Raw genomic sequence first — 23,519 nt, 5'->3', positions numbered from 1 at the left:
CCTCAATTTCTCTTACACCGACTCCGACTCCGACTCCCACACATATTGCTTATATTTAAGTGAAAAATTTATTGTAGTACAATGTGAACCTCAGACATTTAATCATTTTTATGATCCAATAATCAAGATGTTTAGATAGAACAGAATATATATTGGTGTACTACCCGGCTTTCATTCTTTTTGGTACAGATACGATATGGATAGACAGATATGGATAAATGGATATATAGAGCAGATTTCTAATCTGCTTTTGCTATTGAAAACATTATCTATGAGCTCAAAAACCTTTCAGGTGATGCAGTTTTTTAAAAAGATGATCAACTTTTGCAGCTGAAAAACGTATCCTCAAAAAACACAGGAAAAACGCTGTGTGTGAATGTAGCCTTAGATCAGGAATAGAACAGCCATTTATAGGACATTTCATAACTTTCCCAAACTCCTATGAAAAAATATTCAGCACATCCTGCATTGAACTACTGTACCCAATTTATTATATATTTTAGGAGTCGGAGTCGGTCCATTTTATACCGACTCCAACTCCGACTCCACCAAAATGAGCACCGACTCCACGACTCCGACTCCACAGCCCTGCCCTTAACCCCAGTGACAGGCGGCCTCCTTATCTATGGCAGCCCCTTACCCCCAGTGACAGGCGGCCTCCTTATCTATGGCAGCCCCTTACCCCCAGTGACAGGCGGCCTCCTCATCAATGGCAGCCCCTTACCCCCAGTGACAGGCAGCCTCCTTATCTACGACAGCCCCTTACCCCCAGAGACAGGCAGCCTCCTTATCTAGGACAGCCCCTTACCCCCAGTGACAGGCGGCCTCCTTATCTATGGCAGCCCCTTACCCCCAGTGACAGGCAGCCTCCTTATCTACGACAGCCCCTTACCCCCAGTGACAGGCGGCCTCCTTATCTATGGCAGCCCCTTACCCCCAGTGACAGGCGGCCTCCTCATCTATGGCAGCCCCTTACCCCCAGTGACAGGCGGCCTCCTCATCAATGGCAGCCCCTTACCCCCAGTGACAGGCGGCCTCCTCATCAATGGCAGCCCCTTACCCCCAGTGACAGGCAGCCTCCTTATCTACGACAGCCCCTTACCCCCAGAGACAGGCAGCCTCCTTATCTAGGACAGCCCCTTACCCCCAGTGACAGGCGGCCTCCTTATCTACGACAGCCCCTTACCCCCAGTGACAGGCAGCCTCCTTATCTACGACAGCCCCTTACCCCCAGTGACAGGCGGCCTCCTCATCTATGGCAGCTCCTTACCCCCAGTGACAGGCGGCCTCCTCATCTATGGCAGCCCCTTACCCCCAGTGACAGGCGGCCTCCTCATCTATGGCAGCTCCTTACCCCCAGTGACAGGCGGCCTCCTCATCTATGGCAGCTCCTTACCCCCAGTGACAGGCGGCCTCCTCATCTATGGCAGCCCTTTACCCCCAGTGACAGGCGGCCTCCTCATCTATGGCAGCTCCTTACCCCCAGTGACAGGCGGCCTCCTCATCTATGGCAGCCCCTTACCCCCAGTGACAGGCGGCCTCCTCATCTATGGCAGCCCCTTACAAGCAGTGGCAGGCGGCCTCCTCATCTATGGCAGCCCCTTACAAGCAGTGGCAGGCGGCCTCCTTAGCCAGGCCGATCTATCCATCACCTCTGATTGGCATTGTCCTCCCCTGGGTCATGCCATCTTGGCCACTTCCTGCCCTGCGGCCACTGTCCTGCACGTGGCAGAGCAGTCGGTCCCAGGACCCCTATACCATGACGGCACAAGTCTGCACCAGGCAGAAGGGGGAGAATACTTTCCTGGTGTGCGGCCGCTGCTCCTGAGCGCTGAGGATCAACCGTGAGGATGGTAATCCGCCAACACAGCGCCCTCTGAACCCGCAGTAATCAGCTTATGTGTGCAGAGTGCAGGGGGCGGCGGCGGCACAGGCTGGTACCTGACAGCCAGCGGCTGAGCGCCGGCACGGGACAGCGGCAGCCATAACTGCACCCATATATATGTATACAGCTGTAGTCAGGAGCACCAGGCTCATCACACACCCAACTCAGGAGCTCTGCTGCCCGGCACCTAGGGAGACGGAGCGCGACTGCAGCTCTGGAGGGGACTAGAGGATGACGCCGAAAGTACAGCGAGTGCAGCTCTGGGGATGACTGGAATATAAGACAGAATAGTGACTGCAGCTCTGGAGGTGACTGGAGGGTAAGAGAATAGTGACCGCAGCTCTGGAGGTGATTGGACGGTAAGAGGATAGTGACCGCAGACCTGGAGGTGACTGGAGGGTAAGAGAATAATGACCGCAGCTCTGGAGGTGACTGGAGGGTAAGAGAATAGTGACCGCAGCTCTGGAGGTGACTGGAGGGTAAGAGAATAATGACCGCAGCTCTGGAGGTGACTGGAGGGTAAGAGAATAATGACCGCAGCTCTGGAGGTGACTGGAGGGTAAGAGAATAGTGACCGCAGCTCTGGAGGTGACTGGAGGGTAAGAGAATAATGACCGCAGCTCTGGAGGTGACTGGAGGGTAAGAGAATAATGACCGCAGCTCTGGAGGTGACTGGAGGGAAAGAGAATAGTGACCGCAGCTCTGGAGGTGACTGGAGGGTAAGAGGACAGTGACTGCAGCTCTGGAGAATAAGACATGATGTAACAGCATAATAGTGACTGCAGCTCTGGAGGTGACTGGAGGATAAGACATGATGTAACAGCAGAATAGTGACTGCAGCTCTGGAGGTGACTGGAGGATAAGACCTGATGTAACAGCAGAATAGTGACTGCAGCTCTGGAGGTGACAGGAGGATAAGATATGATGTAGCAGGAGAATAGTGACTGCAGCTCTGGAGGTGACTGGAGGATGACACGATGTAACCGTAGAATAGTGACTGCAGCTCTGGAGGTGACTGGAGAATAAGACATGATGTAACAGTAGAATAGTGACTGCAGCTCTGGAGGTGACTGGAGGATAAGACATGATGTAACAGCAGAATAGTGAGTGCAGCTCTGGAGGTGTCAGGAGGATAAGACATGATGTAACAGCAGAATAGTGACTGCAGCTCTGGAGGTGACTGGAGGATAAGACATGATGTAACAGCAGAATAGTGACTGCAGCTCTGGAAGTGACTAAAGGATAAGACATGATGTAACAGCAGAATAGTGACTGCAGCTCTGGAGGTGACTGGAGGATAAGACATAATGTAACAGGAGAATAGTGACTGCAGCTCTGGAGGTGACTGGAGGATAAGACATGATGTAACAGCAGAATAGTGACTGCAGCTCTGGAGGTGACTGGAGGATAAGACAATGTAACAGAATAGTTTTTGCAGCTCTGGAGGTGACTGGAGGATAGAGCACGCCCAGGAAGAGGAGGAGCATCTGTGCTGAGTGTCTGCAGGCTAGGGCCTTGCTAAGCTCCTGGGAAGGGAGGTTTTTTCCTGCAAGGACTTTCCATCTGCCCCCTTCCCAGGAAAGAGGACTTTCCCTGGGACTGAGCGCCGGGGCTGTGCCCCTGGCTCCCACCCTCCGGCAAGCCAGCTGGGGGTGGGGGGCCTCAGCACCATCCGGAGGCCAGGGTGCAGCCAGCCAGTCCCAGGGAGATGGGGAAGAGACGGAGCCAGGAGAGAGGGGGTCGCAGGACCCAGGAGCCCCGGGACACCGGGCCCCCCGAAGCTGGTACCGTGGCGGCTCCTCCTCCCGGAGGAGTGGCGGCCCAGAGCAGAGGTGCAGTGGCAGAGCCCCCCAACATCTGGGGCTCCAGAGCTGAGGGAGAGCCATCCACCATCTACGCCTCCCGCATCCATGCGCACCTCTGCGAATATGAGGAGGCCGCCAAACAGCTGAGAAAACTCCGGGAGGAGTTAAGGGGAGCACGAGCGGTGGCTAAGAACCGGCTCCCCGCCTCGAGACGAGCTGAGGTCTCCGCCACGGTGGAGAGGCTGAAGGGGGCTATCAGGGCCTTGGAGGAGATACGGGCGGCTATCCTGAGTGGGAGCGGCCCCTTTGCAGAGAAACTGAAAAACGATGACCGGTTTAGAGCCATGACCGGAGGGTCTCCTGGGGGGTCGGGAGGCCCCTGCCAGGTGGAGGGCCAAGAGGAGGAGGATGGCGGAACATCTACGCCTGCCCCACCTGAAGGCCTGGTGAGCAACAACACCCAGGTAACATGCAGCGGGGTGGCCCCTGAGCAAGTGGCTCTCCCACCGGACTCCAGTTACTCGGAGGAAAGTGGGGGCGAGGGGGAGGCTGGTGGGAGTGGGGACAGTAGTAGTGAGGGGGGCTGCCTCGTCCTACAACAGGTGAGGCAGATCGAGTCCCCAGAGCGGTTTGGCACACTGCTCTTTGGGGATGAGGTCTGCCCTGAGGACGGGGCAACCGGAAGGAGGAAAAAGAAAAAAAACAAGCGCAAGCCAAAAAACACCGTGGCTGACAAACTTATGTTTGTCCCTCTTTCCGGGGTCCCTCTGTCCCGCTGTATGGAACCCGCTGCCCACCCCGGCTCGGGCCCTGTGGTGGGTCCGCAGCGGGGGCGCGGGCAGAGTGATGTGTGCCTGGACCTTACCGTCACATCTGGTGGTGGCGGTGAGGGTTCAGGCAGCGACATGGAGGTCGGTGCTGGTGCCAGTGGTGTAACAGCCGCTGGCGGTATTGGCAGTAGTGGTGTCCGGGCTCAGTCCCCGGTGGCAGGGGGGGCTGGCCTGGCGCTCAGCACGGGTACAGCCAGGACCGCTCCTCCGGCGGTGAGTGCTGGGGTCTCTGGATCCCCCACGCACGGGTCCGTTAAGTCTGGTCCACTTATGGGGGTCCAGAGACCTAGAAAGGGCGTGGAGGCTGCTGTGAAGCAGCAGCTAAAAAAATGCAAGGGGCTGGTAGCTCCTCTGACGGCGCCCGTGGCAAGAGCGGGGTCCCCGGCGCGTAGACCCAAAAAGGGGTCCGTGCTGGGGGCACCGCCGCCGCTGGGCGATGAGGGGGAGTGGCCAGCCCTGCCAACATCAAGTGGTGGGTTCAGGGGCGCAGTGACGGTCCGTGAGGGGGGCGTGGCCTCCCCGAGTGTTGCCCAGCCTGCAAAGGCTGCGGCATGCGGGGGGGGCGTGTCCTCCTCGGCCGCTGTCCCGCCCGCTGTGCCCGCGTCACCTGGGGAGGGCGTGGCCTCGCAAGGGGTCACTGCTCTGCCCGGGGTGGCTGCGGCCGGCGGGGGGGGCGTGGCCTTGGCGGGCCCACTGCCTCCTGTCCCGCCTACCCCCTCAAGCAGCATAGTGCCCCCAAAAGTCGGTAGGGAGTTGTCGGGGTCCCCAGCCCGCTTACCTCCATCTGGTGGTGCGGGGGCTCTGGCGCTCCTTGGGAAGCCGGCGGGGGCGAACAGCAGAGGGCAGGGTGCGGTGGCAGTGGCCGTCCCTGTCCTCAGTGCAAAGACACCACAAAAAGAAAAAAAAGTGGAGCCAGAGAACCCAGGAGCTGCTGCTGCTCCCAGGCTCGGGCAGGGCGTACTGAGTGCGCTCTGCTCGGAGGTATTTAAAGGGGCAGCGGCACTCCTGGACAAGAGTTGGAGCAGTGCCAGCAGCTCCAAGGAGCAGAGCACTGGCCAGTCAGGGCCCCCAGCAGGCAGGCAGGGGTACTGCAACACCAAGTCTGCTAATGTAAATAGTGGTCTATCTGGAAGTGAGAGTGGGAGTGAGATAGGAGATATTTTTGAAGAGCTGTTTGAGGACATAAATGGTGATGTGAGCGATATGGATGAGGGAGTGAGTGCGAGTGTGAATGTGGCAGTAAATGCTGGAGTGAGTGCCGGAGCGAGTGGAAATAATAAAAGAGTGAACGGGAGAGTGAATGAGGGTGCTGGCACAAGTGGTGGTAGTGGTGGGAGGGCTGGCCCGTCTGCCCCCCCAGCCGCGAGGCCCCAACGTAATTATGCGGGGGTCGCGGCTGGGGGTCGGGGTGGTTCCGGGGGGGTCTCCTCGCCTCCGGGCTCCGGGGACGGCGGTTTGCACCGCCGTTTCCTGGAGGCCCTCCAAAGGGGAGAAAGATCGATCATGGTAGAGGGGAGGACAGTGGACCTGTCTTTCTGGATAGAGAGACATGGCCTAGCAGCCTTCCAAAATCAAAGGGAGGGAGGGACTGTTTGGTCTCTCCCCACAGCCGGGCAGGGGCCGCCAAGAAGGAATGTGGTCCGTCTTAGGTGGGGGGGCAGTGAAGCTTGTCCACCTAGGAGCAAGGTGGTGGAGCTCCTCCTTAAGATGGGCTTCGGGGCGAATGACATCTTTGCCCTGATACACCCTTCGGCGTCCCGCTTCTTCGACGTCAGCTTCGTGCGGCCAGAGGGGCTTGAGCTCTTCTGGTCAAACTACGAGCTGGTGCGAGAAGAGCCCGGATGGCGAGACTTCGTGGCTCAAGCGGTGTCTCGCCAAAATTCCGTCAAGCGAGTGACCGTGGTTACATGTAACGAGTCACTCGCAGGCGTGGACATCATGACGTGGCTTTCCCGTTACGGGGAGGTCACCGAGGTCCCAAAAAAGAACAGGGACGAGTTTGGCATCTGGTCGGGGGGCTGGACCTTCATGGTCAAATTGAAGGTTTCCGGCGGCACGGTCACCCACATCCCTTCCTCGGCGTTCCTGGGAAGGGACAGGATCCTGGTCTTCTACCAGGGGCAACCGAAGGTCTGCCACAAGTGCGGCGACCCCACTCACTTCAGCGCCAACTGCAAGGTGCAGAAGTGCGCGTTGTGTGGTGGGGTAGGTCACCTGGCTGCCTTGTGCAAAGACATTCGGTGCCACCTGTGTGGTGACCTGGGTCACCCTCTCAGCCGCTGCCCTCGCTCTTTCTCTAATGCCGCCACAGGCCCGGTGGGGGGAGACCGCGGGGGGGCAACCCCCGGTGGCGCTGCTTCTGCTGTGGCAGGTGGTGGCGAAGGGGGAAGGGCTGAGGGGCCAGTGAGGAAGGGCAATGCTGCAAGGGGCCCCGCGTACCAGCGGAGGCAGGAAAAACGCCAGGGAGGTAAGGGACAGGTGGAGCCTCGGGCAACCGGGGTGATGCCTGCTCCTCCCTCCAGGCCCGTGGCCAAAGCCTCTGAGGCCCTGGGGGAGAGTGCGGTGAGTGAGGAGATCAGGAGGATGGAGAGAGAGGAGAAAGCGGCTGACTCGGACAATTCCTCTCAGTATGAAAGTGTTGATGAGGATGTCCAAGAGCAGCCTACAGCACCAGGTGGCAAAACCAGGCGTGCCAAGCGCAAAGCGGTGGGGAGGAAGGCTGACAAGCCTTCAAAGTCCCCCCCGCCCCCGACCACAAGGGTGCATACGGAAGGGCCCGCTGACCCCCCTCTGATCAGACTCTCCAACCGGTTCAGCGCCCTCGGGGGTTCAGATGATGAACCGCAAGACGAGGGTACTGGGCCGGGGGTAACACCGGAGGGTCCTTCGGGGGATGGCGGAGTCCGTCCCTCAGGGGGCATTGCTCCTCCTGAGGGGGGGACAGACCTGGAACCCGGGGGCGAGGACACCGGGGGGGGTGGGATGGACACGTCGGGAGCTTCCCTGAAAAGGAAGGTGTCTGACCCCTCCCCAGGAGGAGGTAATAGCGGGGTAGGGAAGAAATTGGCCATCCAACTCGATCACCCATGATGGCTGAACTCGCCCCGTTGACGCTGGCGTCTATTAATGTCGCCAGCATTAAGTCAGATGCGGCTCGCTTCACGGCCTTTGATTTTTTCTCCCGGATTGAGGCAGAAATTTTATTCTTGCAAGAGACCAGACTAACAGACATGGGGGCCATCTATAAATCACGGAGGGAGTGGAGGTGCGGGCCCTCATACTGGTCTCTTGCGGCCGAGCCGTATAGCGGGGTGGCAGTCCTTTTTAAGACTGCAGCAGTTGAATGCCGACGGGTTACTGAGTTGGAAATGGGGAGGTGCCTGATCCTAGATGTCTTCATGAGGGGACAAGAGCTCCGGCTCATCAACATCTACGGCCCGCAGTCCAAGTGGGACCGCAAATGTCTCTTCCTGAGGATCAAGCCCTTTCTTTTTACGAGCCGACAGGTGGTCTTCGGTGGGGACTTCAACACCATTACGAGGTCCCGTGACCGGGGGGGTCCCGGAGATCGCCTGGCTTATGATAGCGTCGCGTTGAATAGCATAGCCAGTGAAGCTCGCCTGGTGGATGCCCACATCCGGCACACCCCAGGTCACGGAGGTTTCACCTACCATAGGGGTAGCTGTAGGTCTAGAATAGACAGGTTTTTTTTGAAGGAGGACGCCATCTTTTCTGCTGTGTCCGCCGTTGAGGTGGAGTTCTCCGATCACTGTCTAATTTTCTTTTCTCTGAATGTTGCAGAGACTCCTCGGATGGGAAGAGGGCTGTGGAAGCTCAATTCGTCCCTGCTGGAAGAAGCGGAGGTGAGACAATCCTTCGAGGATTTTCTTCAGAGCCAGGTACCGCTGTTGGATCTCTGTAGTAGTAGGTCAGAGTGGTGGGAGATCTTCAAAAAGCGGGTGGCGGGGTTCTTCCGTCAGCTCTCGAGCCTCAGGAGTCTGAACAGGCACCGCTTGTACCAGGCTCTGGGGAGGAAACTCGAGCAGCTTGTCTCGACTGGAGGTGACCGAGAGGAAATCTCCAGAGTGAAATCTTTGCTCAAGAGGTGTCAGTATGATAGGCACACATCTTTGGTTTTTGAGAGGGACTTCGGGAAGTACCGCTCGCCCGACCCTTACAGAAACTGTAAGATGTCAGTGAATTGTAAGATGGTGACAGGACTGATCGACAGTACGGGGTCCCTGAACAGATCCAAATCAGGGATCCTGGAGGTGGTCAGATCCTTCTACTCACACCTCTTGGAAAAGAAGGATCTGGATCGGGACAGGATGTCGGCTTTCCTGGCTGAAGCCGTCCCTGAGCCAGGGGGTGACCCCTCTCTTGGTGTTTTGGCAGAAGAAATCAGGGAAGAGGAAGTGAGACTGGCCATTGATGGGCTTCGGCTCAAGAAATCGCCAGGTCCGGATGGCTTAACATCTGAGTTCTATAAGACTTTTAGGGACTCCTTGGTCCCCCTCTTGACAGGGGTCTTTAATGAGTGTCTCTCCTCGGGCACTCTTCCCGGCTCAATGAGGAAGTCAGCCCTCATTATTCTGTCAAAGGGTAAGGATCCGTCCCGAATCGAGAACTGGCGTCCCATAGCGCTTCTCGATACGGACCGGAAGGTTCTGGCCAAGGTGCTGTTTAATCGGCTGGTGAAGTTTGCACCCCGGCTCCTTTCAGGGGCCCAGCATTGCTCTGTTCCAGGCCGCAGTACTTTTAGTGCTGTGCTCTGTGTCCGAGAGGCAGTGGAGCAGGGTAGGGCAGGTCACTGGAAGGGGTACTTGCTGTCATTAGATCAAGCGAAAGCCTTTGACCGGGTCAACCACGAGTACCTCTGGTCCGTCCTTTTGAGGTATGGTCTGCCTGGGAGGTTTGTAAAATGGTTAGAGATCTTGTACCAAGGGGCTGAGACTTTTCCGCTGGTGAATGGTTGGTCAGGTCGTCCTTTTGAGGTGGGTTCTGGGGTCCGTCAGGGCTGTCCGCTGAGCCCGCTTTTATACGTGTTCGCGATCGATCCCTTCTTAAGGAGGGTAGATCGTGGACCGTTGGCGGGAGTCGGGATGGACCGGGCGGGCTCTGGCTCCTCTCTGAGGGTGGTGGCGTACGCCGATGATGTTTCCCTGTTCGTATCCTCGAGAGGGGAGGCGGACTGGGTCATGTCGGAGGTAGTGCGCTACTCGGAGGCATCCGGGTCCATGATCAACCGGGATAAGTGTGAAAGTCTCTGGCTGGGAGGGGGAGATCCTAGTTTTGATCTCCCGGACACCCTTCCAGGGCCCCAGGCCACCGCCAAAATTCTAGGCATCGAATTTGGCCCCGGGGACTACCCCCAGCAAAATTGGGAGGGCAGACTTAAGATCGCCGCCCAAAAGGTGGACCAATGGAAGGGTTGGTCTTTAACCCTGAGGGAAAGGGTTGCCCTGGCTAAAGGCTATCTGCTACCTTTATTGATATACCTGGGCAGTGTGTGCATCTTGCCGGAACCTCTCTGGACGCGGGTCTATAGCCTGTTCTTCCAATTGTTATGGGGGAATAGGCTTAACCTAATCAAGAGGGAGGTTACATACCGTACGAGGAGACTAGGCGGGTTGGGTATGGTCAACCCGGTGGTGTTTCTAGTAAACACCTTTCTTAAGACTAACATCTCCAACCTCTGGCTAGAGAGGGCTCCTCCGTGGGTAGTCTCCTGCAAGGGTTGGCTTTGGCCTTTCTTCCAGGAATGGGAGACAGGAGGGCGGGTGAAGGACCTACGCACACCTCATGGGCATCTTCCGGCTTACGCTACCCCGGTTCTGAAGGTGATCCGCCGGTGGGGTCTGGGAATGTGGGAAATCAGGACCATGTCGAGGCAGTGCCTTGACAGGAGGGTCCTGTTGACCCATTTCCAGAAGCCCCTGGCCCTTAAGGATTGCCCAGGCCGGGATCTGGAGGTCGGGCTGGGGCTTTTAAATTCTAAGCGGATCCCCATGAAGTTTTGGGACTTGACCTGGCGTTGCTTCCACGGGAGGCTGTATGTAAGGGACAACTTGAAGTGCAGGAACTCCGATGACCGGGGTTGCCCTCGTGAGGAGTGTGGCGACGTGCTGGAAAGCATGGAGCACTTCCTGCTTCATTGTCCCTTTAATGCAGAGGTTTACAACAGGGTGGGTGCCTCCATACGTTGGCCGCGGCTGGCGTCCCTCTCCTACGCTGAATGGGCCTATGGAGCGTTCAGATCCCTGGGTGGCCGGGACCCGTGCACTTTATTCCTAGTCAGTGCAGTGGTTAGGTTCCACACTTGGAATGCACGGTGCCTAGTTACGACGCGGAAAAAAACCCTCCCAAGGGATGAGGTGGTAGGAAACATCTTGGGTGACCTGGTGAAGGTCCGTTCTTTGGAGTTCGAAAGGTTGGGTGTGAGGAAGGCCTCTTGGCTTTGGAGAGGCCTCTCCTTTTAAAAACGCACTCAAGGGAGAGCTAGCTCCGTGTGAATGAGGGTAGGGATAGCATAAGTTTCACTGGGTGTGTTAGGGACAGAAGTAGGGGCAGATAGGGACAGGAAGGGACAGGCACTGAGGGACAGATAGAGAGTTAGTTATGATAAGTTAGGTAGAGTAGGGGCAGGTAGGGACAGATAGGGACAGGTTTCTTTTTTTAGGGACAGAAGTAGGGACAGTCTTAGTTCTTGAGGGATAGGATGAATGTGTTAGTGAGGGATGGAGCCTCTAGAACCCCGTTTTCCTGGTGGTGGGCTGGTGCATGCCACCTTAGCTTTTTGTTTTAAAAACAGGACATATAATGGATATTGGGCTTACAGGTGCCAAACTTGGGCCTTGGGTATGTAAATGCTGTGTTTAGTTTGTATATTAATGCATAAGTAGATGGGATGGTATTGAGAGTTTTGGAAAATGTCTTTTGGTTGTGCTTTGGTAAAAGGAAAAACATATAACACACGTTTTTTTTGTTTTTTTAGTTAGAATGTGTGGATGGGGTGTAGTCAGGTTGGGAGGGGGGTGCATGGGGGGTGGTGGATGGATGACCGGATGCCAAGAGCAACATGAAGGAGCAGAGGAGCAGGGCAGGAGAAGTAGACTCTGCGGACCCTGGAAATAATTTTTGTGTGGAATCAAAAGGCCATAAACTTTCGTGGACCAGATTTTGCAGTGACAAGGCTACAAACTTGTAGGACCTGCGGTGCAAGGTGGTGGGAAAAAAAAGGCTGCGAACTTGTTGCCATGTGTGGGAGAGGAAAAAAAAAAAAAAAAAAAAAAATCTTTGCTGTGTAATAGGAGGTAAGGTTTGTCGGCCAAAGTGGCAGAGTTCTTGTTTTTTTCAAGGCGGAGGGCCAGGAAAGGGTTATTTTCATTTGGTTTTTGTAAATAGTAAAATTGTAAACAGTAAACTAGTAAAATCGGTGAGGTGTGAATGGGGGTGAATGGGGGTGAATGGAGTGAGAGTGGGGAGAGGGGTTTATGTTTCTTTGTATTTTCTTTTAAGTGGATTCCTGCTGGGGGACCCTAAGCTGCCGAGCTCAGTGGAGGACAAGGAAAGGATTTGGACTTTCAGTTGTTTGCGCATGTTTTGCACATTTTATGTCTGTCTATGTTGGTTTTCTTTAGTTTATGTATTGTGGTTTGTTTCTGAGTGTAATTTTGATAATTTTGTAAAATAAAAGAGTTGGAGGATAAGACATGATGCAACAGTAGAATAGTGACTGCAGCTCTCGAGGTGACTGGAGGATGACACGATGTAACAGTAGAATAGTGATTGCAGCTCTCGAGGTGACTGGAGGATGACACGATGTAACAGCAGAATAGTGACTGCAGCCCTGGAGGTGACTGGAGGATAAGACACGATGTAACAGTAGAATAGTGACTGCAGCTCTGGAAGTGACTGGAGGATAAGACATGATGTAACAGCAGAATAGTGACTGCAGCTCTGAAGGTGACTGGAGGATAAGACATGATGTAACAGCAGAATAGTGACTGCAGCTCTCGAGGTGACTGGAGGATGACACGATGTAACAGCAGAATAGTGACTGCAGCCCTGGAGGTGACTGGAGGATAAGACACGATGTAACAGCAGAATAGTGAGCGCAGCTCTGGAGGATAAGACACGATGTAACAGTAGAATAGTGACCGCAGCTCTGGAGGTGACTGGAGGATAAGACAAGATGTAACAGTAGAATAGTAACTGCAGCTCTGGAAGTGACTGGAGGATAAGACATGATGTAACAGCAGAATAGTGACTGCAGCTCTGGAAGTGACTAAAGGATAAGACATGATGTAACAGCAGAATAGTGACTGCAGCTCTGGAGGTGACTGGAGGATAAGACATGATGTAACAGCAGAATAGTGACTGTGCAGGTGACTGGAGGACAAGACATGATGTAACAGTAGAATAGTGACTGCAGCTCTGGAGGTGACTGGAGGATAAGACATGATGTAACAGCAGAATAGTGACCGCAGCTCTGGAAGTGACTAAAGGATAAGACATGATGTAACAGCAGAATAGTGACCGCAGCTCTGGAGGTGACTGGAGGATGATGTAACAGGAGAATAGTGACTGCAGCTCTGGAGGTGACTTGAGGATAAGATATGATGTAACAGGAGAATAGTGACTGCAGCTCTGGAGGTGACTGGAAGATAAGACATGATGTAACAGTAGAATAGTGACTGCAGCTCTGGAGGTGACTGGAGGATAGAGCACGCCCAGGAAGAGGAGGAGCATCTGTGCTGAGCATCTGCAGGCTAGGGCCTTGCTAAGCTCCTGGGAAGGGAGGTTTTTTCCTGCAAGGACTTTCCATCTGCCCCCTTCCCAGGAAAGAGGACTTTCCCTGGGACTGAGCGCCGGGGCTGTGCCCCTGGCTCCCACCCTCCGGCAAGCCAGCTGGGGGTGGGGGGCCTCAGCACCATCCAGAGGCCAGGGTGCAGCCAGCCAGTCCCAGGGAGATGGGGAAGAGACGGAGCCAAGAGAGAGGGGGTCGCAGGACCCAGGAGCCCCGGGACACCGGGCCCCCCGAAGCTGGTACCGTGGCGGCTCCTCCTCCCGGAGGAGTGGCGGCCCAGAGCAGAGGTGCAGTGGCAGAGCCCCCCAACATCTGGGGCTCCAGAGCTGAGGGAGAGCCATCCACCATCTACGCCTCCCGCATCCATGCGCACCTCTGCGAATATGAGGAGGCCGCCAAACAGCTGGGAAAACTCCGGGAGGAGTTAAGGGGAGCACGAGCGGTGGCTAAGAACCGGCTCCCCGCCTCGAGACGAGCTGAGGTCTCCGCCACGGTGGAGAGGCTGAAGGGGGCTATCAGGGCCTTGGAGGAGATACGGGCGGCTATCCTGAGTGGGAGCGGCCCCTTTGCAGAGAAACTGAAAAATGATGACCGGTTTAGAGCCATGACCGGAGGGTCTCCTGGGGGGTCGGGAGGCCCCTGCCAGGTGGAGCACGAAGAGGAGGATGGCGGAACATCTACGCCTGCCCCACCTGAAGGCCTGGTGAGCAACAACACCCAGGTAACATGCAGCGGGGTGGCCCCTGAGCAAGTGGCTCTCCCACCGGACTCCAGTTACTCGGAGGAAAGTGGGGGCGAGGGGGAGGCTGGTGGGAGTGGGGACAGTAGTAGTGAGGGGGGCTGCCTCGTCCTACAACAGGTGAGGCAGATCGAGTCCCCAGAGCGGTTTGGCACACTGCTCTTTGGGGATGAGGTCTGCCCTGAGGACGAGGCAACCGGAAAGAGGAAAAAGAAAAAAAACAAGCGCAAGCCAAAGAACACCGTGGCTGACAAACTTATGTTTGTCCCTCTTTCCGGGGCCCCTCTGTCCCGCTGTATGGAACCCGCTGCCCACCCCGGCTCGGGCCCTGTGGTGGGTCCGCAGCGGGGGCGCGGGGAGAGTGATGTGTGCCTGGACCTTACCGTCACATCTGGTGGTGGCGGTGAGGGTTCAGGCAGCGACATGGAGGTCGGTGCTGGTGCCAGTGGTGTAACAGCCGCTGGCGGTATTGGCAGTAGTGGTGTCCGGGCTCAGTCCCCGGTGGCAGGGGGGGCTGGCCTGGCGCTCAGCACGGGTACAGCCAGGACCGCACCTCCGGCGGTGAGTGCTGGGGTCTCTGGATCCCCCACGCACGGGTCCGTTAAGTCTGGTCCACTTATGGGGGTCCAGAGACCTAGAAAGGGCGTGGAGGCTGCTGTGAAGCAGCAGCTAAAAAAATGCAAGGGGCTGGTAGCTCCTCTGACGGCGCCCGTGGCAAGAGCGGGGTCCCCGGCGCGTAGACCCAAAAAGGGGTCCGTGCTGGGGGCACCGCCGCCGCTGGGCGACGAGGGGGAGTGGCCAGCCCTGCCAACATCAAGTGGTGGGTTCAGGGGCGCAGTGACGGTCCGTGAGGGGGGCGTGGCCTCCCCGAGTGTTGCCCAGCCTGCAAAGGCTGCGGCATGCGGGGGGGGCGTGTCCTCCTCGGCCGCTGTCCCGCCCGCTGTGCCCGCGTCACCTGGGGAGGGCGTGGCCTCGCAAGGGGTCACTGCTCTGCCCGGGGTGGCTGCGGCCGGCGGGGGGGGCGTGGCCTTGGCGGGCCCACTGCCTCCTGTCCCGCCTACCCCCTCAAGCAGCATAGTGCCCCCAAAAGTCGGTAGGGAGTTGTCGGGGTCCCCAGCCCGCTTACCTCCATCTGGTGGTGCGGGGGCTCTGGCGCTCCTTGGGAAGCCGGCGGGGGCGAACAGCAGAGGGCAGGGTGCGGTGGCAGTGGCCGTCCCTGTCCTCAGTGCAAAGACACCGCAAAAAGAAAAAAAAGTGGAGCCAGAGAACCCAGGAGCTGCTGCTGCTCCCAGGCTCGGGCAGGGCGTACTGAGTGCGCTCTGCTCGGAGGTATTTAAAGGGGCAGCGGCACTCTTGGACAAGAGTTGGAGCAGTGCCAGCAGCTCCAAGGAGCAGAGCACTGGCCAGTCAGGGCCCCCAGCAGGCAGGCAGGGGTACTGCAACACCAAGTCTGCTAATGTAAATAGTGGTCTATCTGGAAGTGAGAGTGGGAGTGAGATAGGAGATATTTTTGAAGAGCTGTTTGAGGACATAAATGGTGATGTGAGCGATATGGATGAGGGAGTGAGTGCGAGTGTGAATGTGGCAGTAAATGCTGGAGTGAGTGCCGGAGCGAGTGGAAATAATAAAAGAGTGAACGGGAGAATGAATGAGGGTGCTGGCACAAGTGGTGGTAGTGGTGGGAGGGCTGGCCCGTCTGCCCCCCCATCCGCGAGGCCCCAACGTAATTATGCGGGGGTCGCGGCTGGGGGTCGGGGTGGTTCCGGGGGGGTCTCCTCGCCTCCGGGCTCCGGGGACGGCGGTTTGCACCGCCGTTTCCTGGAGGCCCTCCAAAGGGGAGAAAGATCGATCATGGTAGAGGGGAGGACAGTGGACCTGTCTTTCTGGATAGAGAGACATGGCCTAGCAGCCTTCCAAAATCAAAGGGAGGGAGGGACTGTTTGGTCTCTCCCCACAGCCGGGCAGGGGCCGCCAAGAAGGAATGTGGTCCGTCTTAGGTGGGGGGGCAGTGAAGCTTGTCCACCTAGGAGCAAGGTGGTGGAGCTCCTCCTTAAGATGGGCTTCGGGGCGAATGACATCTTTGCCCTGATACACCCTTCGGCGTCCCGCTTCTTCGACGTCAGCTTCGTGCGGCCAGAGGGGCTTGAGCTCTTCTGGTCAAACTACGAGCTGGTGCGAGAAGAGCCCGGATGGCGAGACTTCGTGGCTCAAGCGGTGTCTCGCCAAAATTCCGTCAAGCGAGTGACCGTGGTTACATGTAACGAGTCACTCGCAGGCGTGGACATCATGACGTGGCTTTCCCGTTACGGGGAGGTCACCGAGGTCCCAAAAAAGAACAGGGACGAGTTTGGCATCTGGTCGGGGGGCTGGACCTTCATGGTCAAATTGAAGGTTTCCGGCGGCACGGTCACCCACATCCCTTCCTCGGCGTTCCTGGGAAGGGACAGGATCCTGGTCTTCTACCAGGGGCAACCGAAGGTCTGCCACAAGTGCGGCGACCCCACTCACTTCAGCGCCAACTGCAAGGTGCAGAAGTGCGCGTTGTGTGGTGGGGTAGGTCACCTGGCTGCCTTGTGCAAAGACATTCGGTGCCACCTGTGTGGTGACCTGGGTCACCCTCTCAGCCGCTGCCCTCGCTCTTTCTCTAATGCCGCCACAGGCCCGGTGGGGGGAGACCGCGGGGGGGCAACCCCCGGTGGCGCTGCTTCTGCTGTGGCAGGTGGTGGCGAAGGGGGAAGGGCTGAGGGGCCAGTGAGGAAGGGCAATGCTGCAAGGGGCCCCGCGTACCAGCGGAGGCAGGAAAAACGCCAGGGAGGTAAGGGACAGGTGGAGCCTCGGGCAACCGGGGTGATGCCTGCTCCTCCCTCCAGGCCCGTGGCCAAAGCCTCTGAGGCCCTGGGGGAGAGTGCGGTGAGTGAGGAGATCAGGAGGATGGAGAGAGAGGAGAAAGCGGCTGACTCGGACAATTCCTCTCAGTATGAAAGTGTTGATGAGGATGTCCAAGAGCAGCCTACAGCACCAGGTGGCAAAACCAGGCGTGCCAAGCGCAAAGCGGTGGGGAGGAAGGCTGACAAGCCTTCAAAGTCCCCCCCACCCCCGACCACAAGGGTGCATACGGAAGGGCCCGCTGACCCCCCTCTGATCAGACTCTCCAACCGGTTCAGCGCCCTCGGGGGTTCAGATGATGAACCGCAAGACGAGGGTACTGGGCCGGGGGCAACACCGGAGGGTCCTTCAGGGGATGGCGGAGTCCGTCCCTCAGGGGGCATTGCTCCTCCTGAGGGGGGGACAGACCTGGAACCCGGGGGCGAGGACACCGGGGGGGGTGGGATGGACACGTCGGGAGCTTCCCTGAAAAGGAAGGTGTCTGACCCCTCCCCAGGAGGAGGTAATAGCGGGGTAGGGAAGAAATTGGCCATCCAACTCGATCACCCATGATGGCTGAACTCGCCCCGTTGACGCTGGCGTCTATTAATGTCGCCAGCATTAAGTCAGATGCGGCTCGCTTCACGGCCTTTGATTTTTTCTCCCGGATTGAGGCAGAAATTTTATTCTTGCAAGAGACCAGACTAACAGACATGGGGGCCATCTATAAAGCACGGAGGGAGTGGAGGTGCGGGCCCTCATACTGGTCTCTTGCGGCCGAGCCGTATAGCGGGGTGGCAGTCCTTTTTAAGACTGCAGCAGTTGAATGCCGACGGGTTACTGAGTTGGAAATGGGGAGGTGCCTGATCCTAGATGTCTTCATGAGGGGACAAGAGCTCCGGCTCATCAACATCTACGGCCCGCAGTCCAAGTGGGACCGCAAATGTCTCTTCCTGAGGATCAAGCCCTTTCTTTTTACGAGCCGACAGGTGGTCTTCGGTGGGGACTTCAACACCATTACGAGGTCCCGTGACCGGGGGGGTCCCGGAGATCGCCTGGCTTATGATAGCGTCGCGTTGAATAGCATAGCCAGTGAAGCTCGCCTGGTGGATGCCCACATCCGGCACACTCCAGGTCACGGAGGTTTCACCTACCATAGGGGTAGCTGTAGGTCTAGAATAGACAGGTTTTTTTTGAAGGAGGACGCCATCTTTTCTGCTGTGTCCGCCGTTGAGGTGGAGTTCTCCGATCACTGTCTAATTTTCTTTTCTCTGAATGTTGCAGAGACTCCTCGGATGGGAAGAGGGCTGTGGAAGCTCAATTCGTCCCTGCTGGAAGAAGCGGAGGTGAGACAATCCTTCGAGGATTTTCTTCAGAGCCAGGTACCGCTGTTGGATCTCTGTAGTAGTAAGTCAGAGTGGTGGGAGATCTTCAAAAAGCGGGTGGCGGGGTTCTTCCGTCAGCTCTCGAGCCTCAGGAGTCTGAACAGGCACCGCTTGTACCAGGCTCTGGGGAGGAAACTCGAGCAGCTTGTCTCGACTGGAGGTGACCGAGAGGAAATCTCCAGAGTGAAATCTTTGCTCAAGAGGTGTCAGTATGATAGGCACACATCCTTGGTTTTTGAGAGGGACTTCGGGAAGTACCGCTCGCCCGACCCTTACAGAAACTGTAAGATGTCAGTGAATTGTAAGATGGTGACAGGACTGATCGACAGTACGGGGTCCCTGAACAGATCCAAATCAGGGATCCTGGAGGTGGTCAGATCCTTCTACTCACACCTCTTGGAAAAGAAGGATCTGGATCGGGACAGGATGTCGGCTTTCCTGGCTGAAGCCATCCCTGAGCCAGGGGGTGACCCCTCTCTTGGTGTTTTGGCAGAAGAAATCAGGGAAGAGGAAGTGAGACTGGCCATTGATGGGCTTCGGCTCAAGAAATCGCCAGGTCCGGATGGCTTAACATCTGAGTTCTATAAGACTTTTAGGGACTCCTTGGTCCCCCTCTTGACAGGGGTCTTTAATGAGTGTCTCTCCTCGGGCACTCTTCCCGGCTCAATGAGGAAGTCAGCCCTCATTATTCTGTCAAAGGGTAAGGATCCGTCCCGAATCGAGAACTGGCGTCCCATAGCGCTTCTCGATACGGACCGGAAGGTTCTGGCCAAGGTGCTGTTTAATCGGCTGGTGAAGTTTGCACCCCGGCTCCTTTCAGGGGCCCAGCATTGCTCTGTTCCAGGCCGCAGTACTTTTAGTGCTGTGCTCGGTGTCCGAGAGGCAGTGGAGCAGGGTAGGGCAGGTCACTGGAAGGGGTACTTGCTGTCATTAGATCAAGCGAAAGCCTTTGACCGGGTCAACCACGAGTACCTCTGGTCCGTCCTTTTGAGGTATGGTCTGCCTGGGAGGTTTGTAAAATGGTTAGAGATCTTGTACCAAGGGGCTGAGACTTTTCCGCTGGTGAATGGTTGGTCAGGTCGTCCTTTTGAGGTGGGTTCTGGGGTCCGTCAGGGCTGTCCGCTGAGCCCGCTTTTATACGTGTTCGCGATCGATCCCTTCTTAAGGAGGGTAGATCGTGGACCGTTGGCGGGAGTCGGGATGGACCGGGCGGGCTCTGGCTCCTCTCTGAGGGTGGTGGCGTACGCCGATGATGTTTCCCTGTTCGTATCCTCGAGAGGGGAGGCGGACTGGGTCATGTCGGAGGTAGTGCGCTACTCGGAGGCATCCGGGTCCATGATCAACCGGGATAAGTGTGAAAGTCTCTGGCTGGGAGGGGGAGATCCTAGTTTTGATCTCCCGGACACCCTTCCAGGGCCCCAGGCCACCGCCAAAATTCTAGGCATCGAATTTGGCCCCGGGGACTACCCCCAGCAAAATTGGGAGGGCAGACTTAAGATCGCCGCCCAAAAGGTGGACCAATGGAAGGGTTGGTCTTTAACCCTGAGGGAAAGGGTTGCCCTGGCTAAAGGCTATCTGCTACCTTTATTGATATACCTGGGCAGTGTGTGCATCTTGCCGGAACCTCTCTGGACGCGGGTCTATAGCCTGTTCTTCCAATTGTTATGGGGGAATAGGCTTAACCTAATCAAGAGGGAGGTTACATACCGTACGAGGAGACTAGGCGGGTTGGGTATGGTCAACCCGGTGGTGTTTCTAGTAAACACCTTTCTTAAGACTAACATCTCTAACCTCTGGCTAGAGAGGGCTCCTCCGTGGGTAGTCTCCTGCAAGGGTTGGCTTTGGCCTTTCTTCCAGGAATGGGAGACAGGAGGGCGGGTGAAGGACCTACGCACACCTCATGGGCATCTTCCGGCTTACGCTACCCCGGTTCTGAAGGTGATCCGCCGGTGGGGTCTGGGAATGTGGGAAATCAGGACCATGTCGAGGCAGTGCCTTGACAGGAGGGTCCTGTTGACCCATTTCCAGAAGCCCCTGGCCCTTAAGGATTGCCCAGGCCGGGATCTGGAGGTCGGGCTGGGGCTTTTAAATTCTAAGCGGATCCCCATGAAGTTTTGGGACTTGACCTGGCGTTGCTTCCACGGGAGGCTGTATGTAAGGGACAACTTGAAGTGCAGGAACTCCGATGACCGGGGTTGCCCTCGTGAGGAGTGTGGCGACGTGCTGGAAAGCATGGAGCACTTCCTGCTTCATTGTCCCTTTAATGCAGAGGTTTACAACAGGGTGGGTGCCTCCATACGTTGGCCGCGGCTGGCGTCCCTCTCCTACACTGAATGGGCCTATGGAGCGTTCAGATCCCTGGGTGGCCGGGACCCGTGCACTTTATTCCTAGTCAGTGCAGCGGTTAGGTTCCACACTTGGAATGCACGGTGCCTAGTTACGACGCGGAAAAAAACCCTCCCAAGGGATGAGGTGGTAGGAAACATCTTGGGTGACCTGGTGAAGGTCCGTTCTTTGGAGTTCGAAAGGTTGGGTGTGAGGAAGGCCTCTTGGCTTTGGAGAGGCCTCTCCTTTTAAAAACGCACTCAAGGGAGAGCTAGCTCCGTGTGAATGAGGGTAGGGATAGCATAAGTTTCACTGGGTGTGTTAGGGACAGAAGTAGGGGCAGATAGGGACAGGGAGGGACAGGCACTGAGGGACAGATAGAGAGTTAGTTATGATAAGTTAGGTAGAGTAGGGCCAGGAAGGGACAGACAGGGACAGTTTCTATAGGGACAGAAGTAGGGACAGTCTTAGTTCTTGAGGGATAGGATGAATGTGTTAGTGAGGGATGGAGCCTCTAGAACCCCGTTTTCCTGGTGGTGGGCTGGTGCATGCCACCTTAGCTTTTTGTTTTAAAAACAGGACATATAATGGATATTGGGCTTACAGGTGCCAAACTTGGGCCTTGGGTATGTAAATGCTGTGTTTAGTTTGTATATTAATGCGTAAGTAGATGGGATGGTATTGAGAGTTTTGGAAAATGTCTTTTGGTTGTGCTTTGGTAAAAGGAAAAACATATAACACACGTTTTTTTTTGTTTTTTTAGTTAGAATGTGTGGATGGGGTGTAGTCAGGTTGGGAGGGGGGTGCATGGGGGGTGGTGGATGGATGACCGGATGCCAAGAGCAACATGAAGGAGCAGAGGAGCAGGGCAGGAGAAGTAGACTCTGCGGACCCTGGAAATAATTTTTGTGTGGAATCAAAAGGCCATAAACTTTCGTGGACCAGATTTTGCAGTGACAAGGCTACAAACTTGTAGGACCTGCGGTGCAAGGTGGTGGGAAAAAAAGGCTGCGAACTTGTTGCCATGTGTGGGAGAGGAAAAAAAAAAAAAAAAAAAAAAAAAAAAAAAATCTTTGCTGTGTAATAGGAGGTAAGGTTTGTCGGCCAAAGTGGCAGAGTTCTTGTTTTTTTCAAGGCGGAGGGCCAGGAAAGGGTTATTTTCGTTTGGTTTTTGTAAATAGTAAAATTGTAAATAGTAAACCAGTAAAATCGGTGAGGTGTGAATGGGGGTGAATGGGGGTGAATGGAGTGAGAGTGGGGAGAGGGGTTTATGTTTCTTTGTATTTTCTTTTAAGTGGATTCCTGCTGGGGGACCCTAAGCTGCCGAGCTCAGTGGAGGACAAGGAAAGGATTTGGACTTTCAGTTGTTTGCGCATGTTTTGCACATTTTATGTCTGTCTATGTTGGTTTTCTTTAGTTTATGTATTGTGGTTTGTTTCTGAGTGTAATTTTGATAATTTTGTAAAATAAAAGAGTTGGAGGATAAGACATGATTTAACAGCAGAATAGTGACTGCAGCTCTGGAGGTGACTGGAGGATAAGACATGATGTAACAGCAGAATAGTGACTGCAGCTCTGGAGGTGACTGGAGTATGACACCATGTAACAGCAGAATAGTGACTGCAGCTCTGGAGGTGACTGGAGGATAAGAAATGATGTAACAGCAGAATATTGACTGCAGCTCTGGAAGTGACTGGAGGATGATATGATGTAACAGGAGAATAGTGATTGCAGCTCTGGAGGTGACTGGAGGATAAGACACGATGTAACAGCAGAATAGTGACTGCAGCTCTGGAGGTGACTGGAGGATAAGACACGATGTAACAGCAGAATAGTGACTGCAGCTCTGGAGGTGACTGGAGGATAAGATATGTAACAGGAGAATAGTGACTGCAGCTCTGGAGGTGACTGGAGGATAAGACACGATGTAACAGCAGAATAGTGACTGCAGCTTTGGAGGTGACTGGAGGATGAGACAGATGTAACAGCAGAATAGTGACTGCAGCTCTGGAGGTGACTGGAGGATAAGATATGATGTAACAGGAGAATAGTGACTGCAGCTCTGGAGGTGACTGGAGGATAAGATATGATGTAACAGGAGAATAGTGACTGCAGCTCTGGAGGTGACTGGAGGATAAGACATGATGTAACAGCAGAATAGTGAGCGCAGCTCTGGAGGTGACTGGAGGATAAGACATGATGTAACAGCAGAATAGTGACTGCAGCTCTGGAGGTGACTGGAGGATGAGACACCATGTAACAGCAGAATAGTGACTGCAGCTCTGGAGGTGACTGGAGGATGAGACAGATGTAACAGCAGAATAGTGACTGCAGCTCTGGAGGTGACTGGAGGATGAGACAGATGTAACAGCAGAATAGTGACTGCAGCTCTGGAGGTGACTGGAGGATGAGACAGATGTAACCGCAGAATAGTGACTGCAGCTGTGGAGGATAATAATGCAGTGTGCACGGTGCGGCTGTGGGGTGTACAGATACCGCAGGGCAGTATACACACGTATGTCCCGGTGTCCGGTCTCGGCCGCTCCCTCAGGTTCCTCTATGTGTTCTCGCTTTCAGCTCCCGGAAGTTCGGAAATACTCTGCCCCGCCCACCTCCGGGAACAGCCACTAACGACCACACCCACCGGAAGTAACATCGGTCACATGATAAGCAGGTGCCTGCTTCCCCGGCAGCCATATTTAGTAAGGGCAAAATGTGAATTTACCTCCCCGACACCTCCTCCGGTACCGCACCGCCCCGACACCGTTTCTTGTATAGGTTGTGCTGTAGGAAGTCACATGTTCAGTCCTCAGTTTCCACCAATCAGGTGTGGCACTGAAGCAGCATAGGAGACAAAGTCACCAATCACATTCTTG

The 23,519-nt window shown here is 55.7% G+C and overlaps 1 protein-coding gene across 3 annotated transcripts in view; it reads right to left on the bottom strand.

The window, feature by feature from the left end:
• Positions 1–23,519, bottom strand: part of DNAJC5G (DnaJ heat shock protein family (Hsp40) member C5 gamma) — a 34,733-nt gene extending 11,214 nt beyond the window's left edge. Inside the window, exon 1 of one of the 3 annotated variants that reach the window (XM_073557792.1) lies at positions 23,369–23,519. Coding sequence is in view for 1 of the 3 variants with exons in the window: in XM_073557790.1 (XP_073413891.1) it covers positions 5,299–5,304 (6 nt within the window). In the remaining 2 variants the exon portion in view is untranslated. Of the gene's footprint in view, positions 1–5,298; positions 5,427–23,158; positions 23,293–23,368 lie in introns of those variants that run through there. The other 2 variants (XM_073557791.1, XM_073557790.1) reach the window with 2 other exon arrangements.

This window comes from Dendrobates tinctorius, unplaced genomic scaffold (assembly GCF_039654945.1).
Source record: "Dendrobates tinctorius isolate UK_male_01 unplaced genomic scaffold, ASM3965494v1 ptg000251l, whole genome shotgun sequence".
NCBI classification, from domain to species: domain Eukaryota; kingdom Metazoa; phylum Chordata; class Amphibia; order Anura; family Dendrobatidae; genus Dendrobates; species Dendrobates tinctorius.
The sequence above is the reverse complement of the archived record's forward strand: the minus strand, read 5'-3'. Positions and strand labels throughout refer to the sequence as shown.